Below are 12,341 nucleotides of genomic sequence, written 5' to 3' on the forward strand. Positions count from 1 at the left end.
CTGTGACCTCGACCCCCAACATCGCTCCTTCCCATGCCTAAATTGACAATGGACGCTTTCTTTCCATCCATAACTTCTCAGCTATTTTGTATCAGGCTTCCATACTCTCCAGAATCCTAGGGTGTCCCCAATTTGGTTGGACCCCCGGGACGACAGTCTAAAGAATTCTGAGACTTTGAGACTAAACTCTTAGTAGCCCCAGCACCACCACCCACCAGTATTCCCTCCAGACTCTTGCTACACTAAGTGTGGGCTGCAGATTGGCAGTATCTACATCACCTGGGAATTGGTTAGAAATGCCAATTTGACACTGGGCCAGCTGTGGAATCTGCATGTTAACAAGATCCCGGTGATTTGTCTGCACTGAGGTATGAGAAGCCCTGGTCTGGACTGGGGGTTCTTCAACTGCATCGTGCATCAGAATCACCTGGAGGCGGCTGCTGCTGCTGGACCTGCTCTGGGGACCACAGTCTGGGAACCACTGCTCTTGCTCTAGAGCTCAAGAATTACAGAGATTAAGTGGATCCTTTCCCATTTAGTACTGAGAAGGTGGAGAATTCCTACATCCTCCAACTCAGCCCCAGATGAGAATCCAGGAAAGCTAACACTCCTCCGGGACCGGGACCCTGGCCTCCTCCCTTGGGTTGTTTTAGTCTTGCCTCCTCTTTAAACAGAGCCATAGACGAGAGGTTCTAGGGCCTCTGTACCAAAGCCAGAGTAAATTTATGGCAGAGGCTCCATCCGGGAATGTGTTTTCCCCACCTTTAAAACAAACAGAGCCTGAGGTGCTGCAGCTGAGAGCTATGGTACTGGGAGGTCCCTATCTGGGAACGGGAAAGGACAGGTTGGTGACCCTGCACTGCCCCTTTTGTGGAGTGCTCTTTATAAAGGCACTTTCAGTCGAGGCTTTTGTCTTTGAGTCCTCCTAGTGAGTGCTCTGAGCTCTTTTTTTTAAATTGAGGTATAACTGACATATAACATTATATTAGTTTCAGATGTACAACATAATGATTCAATATTTGTAAGCTCTGTGAAATGATCACCACAATAAGTCTGGTTACCATCTGTCACCTTGCAAAGTTACAAAATGTTTTTTCTTATAATGAGAACTTTCAAGATTTACTCTCAGCTATTTTCAAATATGCAATACAATGTTATTGACTATAATTGGCATGCTGAACATTACACCCCCGTGACTTATTTATTTTATAACTGGAAATTAGGACAAAATCTTGACTCCCTTTACCCATTTCATACAGCCCCCCAACTCCTCTCCCCTCTGGCAACCACCAATCTGTTCTATTTCTATGAGTTTTGTTTTTGTTTTCTTTTTTAGATTTCACATTCAAGTGAAATCATACAGTATTTTTCTTTCTCTGTCGGACTTATTTCACTTAGCATAATATCCTAAAGTCCATCCATGTTGTTGCAAATGGCAAGATTTCATTCTTTTTTATGGCTCAGTAGTATTCCATTGTATATATATACCACATCTTCTTTATCCATCCATCCATCAATGGACACTTAGGTTATTTCCACATCTTGGTGATTATAAAGCGGCAGTGAACATACAGGTGCATATATCTTTTTGAATTAGTGTTTTTGTTTTCTTCAAATACATACCCAGAAATGGAATTGCTGGATCATATGGTAGTTCTATTTTTAATTTTGGAGGAACCTCCATACTGTTTTCCATAGTGGCTGCACCAATTTACATTCCCACCAACAGTGCCTGAGTGTTCCATTTTCTCCACATCCTCACCAACACTTGTTATTTCTTGTCTTTTTGACAATAGCCATTCTAACAGGTGTGAGGTCATAGCTCATTGTGGTTTTGATTTGCATTTCCCTGATGATTAGTGATGTTGAGCATCTTTTCATGTATGTATTGGCCGTCTGTAAGTCTTCTTAGGAAAAATGTCTATTCAGATCCTCAGCCCATTTTTTAATCAGATTTTTTTTTTATTGTTGAGTTGTATGAGTTCTTTATATATTTTGGTTATTAACCCCTTATCAGATATATGATTTGCAAATATTTTCTCCAATTTCACAGGTTGCCTTTTCATTTTGTTGATGGTTTCCTTTGCTGGGCGGAAGCTTTTTAGTTTGCTATAGTCTGTTGTTTATTTTTGCTTTTGGAGTCAGATCCAAAAAGTCATCACCGAGACCAATTTCAAGGAGCTTACTGCCTATGTTTTCTTCTAGGAGTTTATGGTTTCAGATCTTACATTCAAATCTTTACTCCATTTTGAGTTAATTTTGGGGTATGGTGTAAGATAGTGGTCTGGTTTCATTCTTTTTTTTTTTTTTTTAAGGAAGATTAGCCCTTAGCTAACATCCACTGCCAAGCCTCCTCTTTTTGCTGAGGAAGATTGGCCCTGAGCTAACATCTGTGCCGATCTTCCTTTATTTTATATGTGGGTCACTGCCACATCATGGCCACCAATGAGTGGTATAGGTCCATGCCTGGAAACTGAACCTAGGCTGCCAAAGCAGAGTGCACCAAACTTAACCACTAAGCCATGGGGCTGGCCCTGTATTTTATTCTTTTTGATGCCACTGTAAATTGGATTGTTTTCTTAATTTCTCTTTCTCATAGTTTATTGTTAGTGTATAAAAATGCAATCGTTTTTTGTATATTGATTTTGTACCCTGCAACTTTACTGAATTCATTTATTAGTTCTAACAGTTTTTTGTTGGTCTTTAGGGTTTTCTATAAATAAAATCATGTCATCTGCAAATAATGATAGTTTTACTTCTTCCCTTCCAATTTAGATGCCTTTTATTTCTTTTTCTTGTCTGGTTGTTCTGACTAGGACTTCAAATACTAAGTTCAATAAAAGTGCTAAGAGTGGGCATCCTTGTCTTGTTTCTGATCTTAGAGGAAAAGCTTTCAACTTTTCACCATGGAGTATGATGTTAGCTGTAGGCTTGTCATATATGGCCTGTATTATGTTGAGGTGCGTTCCCTCTGTGACCACTTTGTTGAGAGTTTCTATAAATGGATGTTGAATTTTGTCAAGTGCTTTTTCTGACTCTATTGAGATGATCATATGATTTTTGTCCTTCATTTTGTTATGCTCAGGACTCTTAAATCCACTTGTGCCCTGCATGGCATAACACTCATATGCCTCAGGACAGACACACATTGCGGAACACACCAAGGCCAAGCACAGCTCTAGGACTGCTAAGTGATATTCGTACACTCTTGGATCCTGCTGCCTTTGTGTTATGAAGAGACACCTAAATGCATAAAAAAAGAGACCTCAGGCTAGCAAAATTACTTTCAAATAGAAACATTTAACCAAAGAAGGACACAAAAGCCATTTGGAATAGTAGAGATGAGTGTTGACTGGTAAGAGGTTGGTCAACTCTACCCCCACGCCCATTGAATGGAAGGAGGCAAACTGTTTTCACCAAGATTGTGTCTCACAAATTATAAATTTACATCATAGATAAGCTTCAAATAGAAGCAATGATTGTCATTGTAGAATGCCTATTATATGCCAGGTCTGTGCTAAATGCTTGCAGGTATTACTTCAATCCTAGCTAGGAGGTTAATATCACTGTTATCCTCATTTTACAGATGTGGAAACTGAGAAACAGAATTATTACTTATTTTGCCCAAGGTTACAAAGGCAGTTTGGCATCCAAACCTGTACTTTCAACCATAGACCACTGTGGCAGGTTACAGAACAAGAGCTTGGTGTGGTGGGGAAAGAGTTGACCATTATAACATGCAACAGGGATTATAAAATAAAACAAAAGAATTTTAAGCGATAGGACTCTATTTGTTTGCTGGTAACTTATTTATCTAGAGGCATGAGGATGGGAGACAAAAATCTCACCAAGAACACGATTTTATAAAACAGATCAAAGTATAGCTCTTCCAGTTGAAGCCAGGCAGAGGCTCTGGACCCCTGCCCACTCTCACAGCCCCTCCTCCACCACACCCTTCTCCCACCCTGTATTCACTCAAAGGGCATGATTTCACCTCTGTGGTCTCTGGCCTCAATATTTCCCATCCAAGTCCACTCCTTGCCCTCTTCTCACTTAGGATAACTGAGAAGGCTCCTAGTTCCGGTAATGAGGCACAGGGCAAACATGAATGTGTCTTGGAGGCAAACGGCTCTGGGAGTGCATGGCCTTTGAGAGATGGGTGGGATGCTTTAAGCATGATGAATTTTGTTGACCGCCTAAAATTACAGTTAGTAACTAAAGGAAATGGTGGAGGGGAATTTGTTTAGAGAGTATCATAATAGAGAATCCAGGGAGAATGTTGAATATGAACACCTGATGTCTACCCAGGTAAAGGTCCAGTCCAGCTTGGAATTGTGTGTAGGCATAAGCATGTGCATTAAGCGTTAATGGATTGGCATTAGTCTAATCTAAGGCATTAGTGGATAGGGTATCTTTTGGGGGAGTGAGCACAGTGCTAAGCCAAGCAGTAGTTCATGGCATTCCCACACCACATCCACGCCTGAAGACTTCAGTGCCCGAGGCTCGGGTTCCATACCAAATGACCATTCACAGCAGTGCTCTCACCGAAGGACCTCAGCTGGATCTGCCCAGGGACTAAAGTGGCATGTAACTTGCCACTCTCTTCATGCCATCCAGAAGGCCTGTGGCTGTCACTCTGGGTCCCTGAGTCGGCTGGGTGGACCAGGGTTAGCCCTAAGGGGAGAACAGCATAGCCAGACTCGTCCCCCAGGCACTGAACTTCCGGAGCAGTAGGAATCCAAGAGGCCATCTTGGTCCCCTTTATATGGTCCATTATATCAGTGACTGGTTTGCCCCATTTGGTGGTGGTGGTAGAGGCAGGTGTTTCTCACTTTTAAAAGACACTTTAACAGTCTTTAAATCACCTTTAAAATTCTGGCAGATTTTTTTCCAGTTTTTTTTTTTTTTTTTTTTTTTACATAGCTGAATTGACAGTATATATTTGATTTTGGGTCTTGTTTTCCTTTTACCTACCTACATCATAAGCATTTTCCCATGTGTTAATGACTTTGCATAAGGAACAAGTAATCTCGAGTGAGGCAGGTAAGTTTACCTGCGCCTGCTGTCTTCGTGTGTGGAAGAGGCAACGGTTCTCTAATTTTAGCAGCAACAGTCACGTAGAAGGTTTTTTAAAACACAGCTTGCTCGGCCCTACCTCCAGAATTTCTGATTCAGTAGGTCTGGAGCGGGGCCTGGGCGTTTGTATTCCCAACAACTTCCCAGGAGATGCTGATGCTGTCGTCAGGAAACCACATTTGGAGAACCAGTGAAATGAGGAGATTGAGTTGTGGGATTTCCAAGGTCACTGGTGGTTTCAAAATCTGTTTTTGCATATTTTAAAAATTCTTTTAAAAAAACTCTGAAAACACATGAGTTTCTAAACTTTAACAAAACTATATACTTTTTAAATACAAAAGAACATCATCTAGCATTTACAAGTAATTGTTTCCACTCGTAACTCATATGCGTTCCATACTTATTTTTCTTTGAAGTTACCTTGATTTTTAAAAGGGTATCTTTAAAGGACAGTCAGATTTATATCTAATGCTTTATTGTTTTTTCTTTTCCTTTACATAGTTCCATATGTATTGAAGAGCTGTGCAGAATTTATAGAGACTCACGGCATCGTGGATGGAATTTATCGGCTTTCGGGAGTTACCTCGAACATACAACGGCTAAGGTAAGAAAAGAATCACCCCCAAAAGAATTCTCCCATGATCTTTCCTCTGGCCACACCTCTGTCCGCAGGTGTTGGGAGTATTAAAAACCAGCAGGGACTGAGGGAGGGGTGGCCGGGCTGAAGATCAAGTGCTGATGTTTTCAGATGCCTAACTGTTCTTACTCTAATCAGGAAGTTCCCTAGTCTGATGTCATTCTTTCCAACAAAAGCTCCTGAGGGCTTTTCATCTGTTTCTTTGTCTTGCACCAGTTTTATCCTGCTTAGGTGGGTTTGATTTAACTCAAATGATTTAAATTACAAGTTAGGAAAACACGATTTATTATCATTTACTTGCCTACCCAAAGCTCAGTCAGATCCGTGTTAGTAGTGTTCGGACCGTGGAGATGGGTGTGAGTTTTTTTCCTTGGTGCACACCCAACATTTGATATTTCATCTGGTGGAAAAATCAGAAGTCTGCATGATGGTGCATTTCTCTGATGCTGGAATTTTAAAAACTATTGATAGATGAACTATTTCTAATTTTGTGGATTTACCCTAAACATTTGGAAGAAATTTCTATCATGTTGAATTAAGAGGATAATAACCTTCACACAAAACACAGATATTTGTATGTGTGTTTTATATATGCTATATATAAAATAAAGGAGTGTATACAGTGTAGATATGGAGTATATATGTTATATAGATACATATACTGTTCTACGACTAAAACCATAGTTTTATCTATTCTGCATATTGTTCTTTAAAACCAAAAAGAACATATTTTATTACATGTTATTTTTATATATATCCTGAGAGTATTCACTTGGTCAACCAAATAGCGACAAAATCATATATAAATATATATATATATATTTATTTATATATATACATATATATAAAAACATATGTATATATGTTCTTCAGTTATAACTGAAGACTTTTAAAACAATAAAAACATTATTGTTATTAATATGTAAAACAGCAGATTGTGCAAGTAATTCCTTTTTTGTCTTCTCCTTTCTGTCTATTTGGTTTTCTGCCCCTGCTGCTCAAATCTCAATTGTAATGAAATTATACCAAAGGAGGGGCTGGCGCCGTGGCCAAGTGGTTAAGTTCACATGCTCCGCTTTACCAACCCAGGGTTTCGCAGGTTTGGATCCTGGGCATGGACCTAGCACTGCTCATCAAGCAGCGCTAAGGTGGTGTCCCACATAGCACAACCAGACTAGAATATACAACTATGTACTGGGGAGAAGCAAAAAAAAGGAAGATTGGCAACACATGTTAGCTCAGGGCCAATCCTTAAAAAAAAGAAAGGAATTGTACCAAAAGAATAAAACATCCTTTTTACTCCTGGAGAAGTGATGGCTGTTAAAAAATAATTGGTTTATTGCAGCCATAGATTTTAACGGATCTATGTGCTTACACAATTTCATTAATTTTACTGGTTTTTAGAGTTTCAACAGCAAATACGTTTTAATGGTTTCCTCTTAGCTCTGAAACATACTACACAGTACCTGGAATCGTGAAAGGACACTTGAGCCATGGCCAATTCTTTTTTATTTAAGGACTGACCTTAGCCTTGACAAAGGAAATTTTGGGCTAAATAAATGAATAAGCTCTAGATTGTTCTTGTTCTGCCTTTTTTAAAAAAACATATGCCTATGAATTTATGAGGCCATTGCGTGGTTTTCTTTTCAAGGCCCCACTCAGTTCCTTTGGGGTTCTCACAGCCTCAGGGGTTTCCCTACCCTTTATTAAAGGGGCAGAACCAGACTAAAGCAAATGGGCAGTGAGCTGTTTTGAAATACTGGCCCTGCCAGTCCTGTTGATTTTGTCGCTATTTGGTTGACCAAGTGAATACTCTCAGGAAGCCTAACTTCTCTTCTATATGAAAACTCAGATTTGTCATTTTTTTAAAACAGATTTTTAACTCATTAGAATGTATTATTTGAAGCAGGAGTATTCATGTAACCTTGTTAGGAAATGTTTTTTAATTAGAAATGAGGCCTGGAATCTGATGGTGTTCCCAGACACTCCGCTATAGATTGTTTAAGAAGATATTATAACGCTCATCTATCCTGTGGGAGTCACTATCGGGCAGCCTAGAAGTTTCCATTCAGCATCAGAGATAGTAAAGTTCTCAAACCTTGGGTCTGACTCTCCAGATGAAACCAGTCTGCTGACATGAATATATGGAGATGAGTGATAACAGTCTGACTCACCCTGGTTTCAGTCTCTCCAAGAAAGAGAAGTTCCTTTAGAACAATATTTTGGAAAAACTGAGATCTCAACAGGCTTTTTGGGCAAACTGTCTTCATATTTCCCCATTGTTCATAACCGAGACTGCACACACAATGGCGTGAGAAATCCGTTTGTAAATAGATGTTATGTCTTTCTAATCACAGCTGCTTTTGCAGGGAAGATCCAGACCTGAAGTGGAAGTCTTTCCGTGGCTTCCTTGTGCCTAGAGCAGAAGGTCTTTTTGAATCTTTTTGTTAAAAATACAGTCAGATCAGCGGTTTAAGGTCTTTTCACCCCTGAGCAGCCAAGCAGCTGCTGACGTGGAACACACACTCCTGGGATTGTTATGTCTCTGTCTGTGTTGTTTCAGGCAAGAGTTTGGCTCAGATCAATGTCCAGATCTGACAAGAGAAGTGTACCTCCAGGACATCCACTGTGTGGGCTCCCTCTGCAAGCTCTACTTCAGGGAGCTGCCCAACCCCCTCCTGACTTATGAGCTCTATGAGAAATTCACGGTGAGTGTTTGGATTTCCATGATGGGTACTGGGTGGGATGCTTGGACGGGCCAAGGAGAGTTTCAGTACTAAAATAACAATGATAATACTCCAGAGAGTTGACAGTATCTTAGCGTGGTGATGGAGGTAGGATGGTATGGTGAGGAAAGTACACGAGTGGGACCATTTGCTAAACTTTTCCTTTCATAAGTTTTCAGAATCATGTTTGTTTGTTTTAAGAGCTGGGCTAAGTCATCTCCATCTTTATTTAATCAAAGGTGCCTCATTGTATAGGGAAGAAACTAAAAACCAGAGAGGTGAGGTGACTGGCTTCAGCTCACACAGCAAGACAGGAACTTGAGACTCCAGATGCTACACCCAGTGCTAGTTCATTTTTCTCAGGCTATTCCTTCTGTGTTTCTTTTGGGGGTTGGAGAAAGAGGTGGGTGGGCAGAGAAGGAAGAGAGGAAAAACAGAAGTTAAGAGAGAGGTCAGAGAGCTGGGAAGAGAAAAGAATCTTGGAAAGACACCCAAGAGGGAGTGCAGGATAGACCAATGAGTTGGGTTGGTGAAGGATTAATGAACAGGAGCCAAACACCTAAATAGCAGCTGCATGGCCACCAAATAAGGCACCCATAGGAAAAGTAGAAGGAGAATAAATGCTTTAAGGGTGTCTGTAGAGATAGCATTCACAATAGGGCTTGAACATTTGGCTGCATGAGCGGAGGTGGAGAGTAGGTGGAGAGTTGGGTTTAACCAAGGTTGAGGTTCAGCTAGCCAAAGAGGAATGAGGGAGATAAGGATGTATGCAAAAGTGACGGAAATAATTGACTGTGGAAGTTTATATGGACAAGAAAGGAAACGAGGGTGTAAGGCAGGCGAGTAATAGTAAAAAAGTAGATCCATGAAGTATTCACCCCAGGGAGGTCAACCGAGTGTTGGAGTGGGGTGGGCAGAGGGGATTTTTGAAGTTAAGATCATGACGGAGTTGCAGTTATTGGTAGGGACCAGATCTAGGCTCTAACCATGGGAAGGAGTCTTTCTCTTATTTTGACCATATAAAAGGTTCTTCAGTTTGAAATGATATAGGGATAAGGGAATGCTACTTTGAAAAAATTAGGTTTGGGGCTGGCCTGGTAGCATAGAGGTTAAGTTCGCATGCTCCACTTTCGTGGCCCAGAGTTTGCCAGTTTGGATCCCGGGCTCAAACCTACACATCACTTATCAAGCCATGCTGTGGCAGCATCCCACATATAAAGTAGAGGAAGGTGGGCACAGATGTCAGCTCAGGGTCAATCTTCCTCAGCAAAAAGAGGAGGATTGGCAGTAGATGTTAGCTCAAGGCTAAATCTTCCTTAAAAAAATCAAATTGGACTTGGCCATTAAAAATATACTTAAGAGTTTTCAGTGAAACAGGGAAACACTCATAATGATAACTGGAAAAAACTGATACACAATTGTGTAAGACATGATTAAAAAGAAAGACATTCAAAAGACTAACAGCCATTTATTTCAATGATGTGATTATAGATAATTTTCCCTGCTTCTTCATACTTTAACTTACAAAATCTTACTCACTAAAAATACATTAATTTTTAATGAAAAAATTAGGCCAAAATTTAGGCATAAATGTTGCCCGCAAGAGAAGCCAACATATACCAGCTGACGTGGAGGTGTCAGTGGTTAGGGGACCCCTCCCCTTGAGATAGACAGCAGCGGGCAGATGAGTCTCCACTCCGAGAGGTTAAGTCATAAATAATGGCAGCCTCTGGCCGTGGAACCACAGAGGCATCTTTCCCAGGAACCAGGAGGAAAGGTTGTGGGCCTCACGTTGGCCTGCCAGATTATAATCACTATCACCATATATGAGTATTTCCTCATTTTAAAGGTAATCAGACTCAATAAAAGACAATTTGGAAAATGGAGGAAAGTAGAAAGAAACCCTTGGTCTCTCCTCTTAAAGACCAAAGACAACTACAGTTAACATGTGGGTATTTCCTCTGGTCTTTTATTCTTTGCATAGTGTTTTTGTTGCATTTTGTGTTTCCAAATAACGATAAAATTTTATTTCAAAAGCTAAAGCAATACAGAAAAGTATAATGGAGAAAATATAAGTTCACCTGAAATTTCACACCCCAGCATATTTGCTATTAACGTTTTAGGAGACATCCTTCCAGAACTCTGCCTCTCTTTCTTTCTCAAACTCTCCCTCAATCTTTCTTTCTCCCCACTTTCACCCTTCAATCCTTTTTGTTACTGTTTTGGTACATTTTTAATTCAACAAAGTGACCATTTTTCCATGTTGAAAAATAGAGAGAGACGCTGTGTTTACAGAATATTCTCGCATAGGTGCCATAGTTTCTGAAGCCAGTGTCCTACTGATGCACTTTTAGACTTTTTGTTTCTCAACACTTGCTTTTCATAAACAACATTGTAATAAACATTTGTGGACATGTATCTTTATACTTTTGTCTGTTTATATCCTTAGGAAAAAAATTACAGAAGTCGATTTACTGAGTAAAGAGTTCTTTAAAATTTTGTTACATATTGCCAAATTGTCCTCCAGAGAGACAAGAATTCTCTTTTCCCTGCAGCCTCACCAACACTGGGTATTTTCAATTGGTTAAATTATTTGCCAATTTGAATCAACCAAAAATATATCTTCTTCTTGTTTAATCTGTGCATCAGACTGTAGTGTTTGTTTTCTGCGTAGTTGTAATCCTCTTGTGAATACAGTAGTATCATCTTTGAATATGATAGAATAGAATATCATCACAGTAAAGAATTGAATGAGCGTAATTTATTTTAACTAAATTTCAGTCTATTAGGGGTAGATAGGAATTCTTATCTAGAAACTTGAGAAATATAGTTTCTTCATAGATCTTGTTTAGAGTCTCAGAACAAAACCCCTATTTATCTCTCCCCTCTCCTGATATCTGACTTTGCTGGTCATTCTGTTCTCCCACAGCAACAGAGAACTACCAAAGGGATATTCCTGTCAACTTGTCATCAAATTGCAAGGAAAGCTAAATTGTGTTCACACACAGTTTATTAACACTAATAAATAAAATAAGAATGTTTTGTTGTGACAACTGACTTGTACATAGGTAGACCTCGTGAAGTTAACTATGGTGGAGAATTTATCCTTGAACAGATTTCTTTGATCACAATAATGAATTATGATAATATAAGCAAACCTTCCTCAGGGACGTGGAAACCGCTCTGTTACAATGTCACACATTCTTATAGTGATTATTTAAACCCACCCGCACAGCTGAAGTAAAATACTATCTCAATGGAATAATAGCAGAGTTAGCCAAATATTATTGGAATAAGATTAATAATGGCAATAGCTGTCATTTATTGAGTGCTTACTACATGGTAAACTTACAAATATTATTTCATTTAATACTCAAAATAAGCCTAGTAGGTTTTATTGTTTTTCTTACAGATGAGTAAGTCGAGGCTCAGAGAGACTCTTGCCTGGGGTTGTACAGCCAGTAAATAGAAGTAAAGAATTAAAATTCTGTCTCAGAACTACCACACTATTTTCAAATAGAGTTAACAGCTCTTTAATAGGCTCAGGTATTAAATAAAGTAATATCAGATAAAGAGCACATGCCAAACTAGGGGAGGAACAATTCAATAAACAGTGTTAGGAAAAGTGGCTAATTATTGGGAGGTGGGGGAGAGTCAAGTTACATCCTTACCATCCAGCGGATTTCAGGATGGAGAATGGCTTTCTGACAACAAAAGCAAAGGAAAGAAAATCACCAAAGACAAATTTAACAAACTGAACTACATATAAATTGTTTTTTCTATATGAAAAGATACATTAACGGGCTGGCCCGGTAGCCTGTTGGTTAAGTTCTCATACTCCTCTTCAGCGGCCTGGGGTTCACAGGTTTGGATCCCGGGCACAGACCTCGCACTGCTCATCA

At 39.7% G+C, this 12,341-nt stretch overlaps 1 protein-coding gene across 1 annotated transcript in view; it reads left to right on the forward strand.

The window, feature by feature from the left end:
- ARHGAP31 (Rho GTPase activating protein 31) overlaps positions 1-12,341 on the forward strand; it is a 106,594-nt gene that overhangs the window by 55,667 nt on the left and 38,586 nt on the right. The window contains exons 2-3 of the mRNA XM_014829041.3: positions 5,578-5,680; positions 8,277-8,421. Coding sequence (XP_014684527.2) covers positions 5,578-5,680; positions 8,277-8,421 — 248 coding nt within the window. The remainder of the gene's footprint in view (positions 1-5,577; positions 5,681-8,276; positions 8,422-12,341) is intronic.

This window comes from Equus asinus, chromosome 5, assembly GCF_041296235.1.
Source record: "Equus asinus isolate D_3611 breed Donkey chromosome 5, EquAss-T2T_v2, whole genome shotgun sequence".
NCBI classification, from domain to species: domain Eukaryota; kingdom Metazoa; phylum Chordata; class Mammalia; order Perissodactyla; family Equidae; genus Equus; species Equus asinus.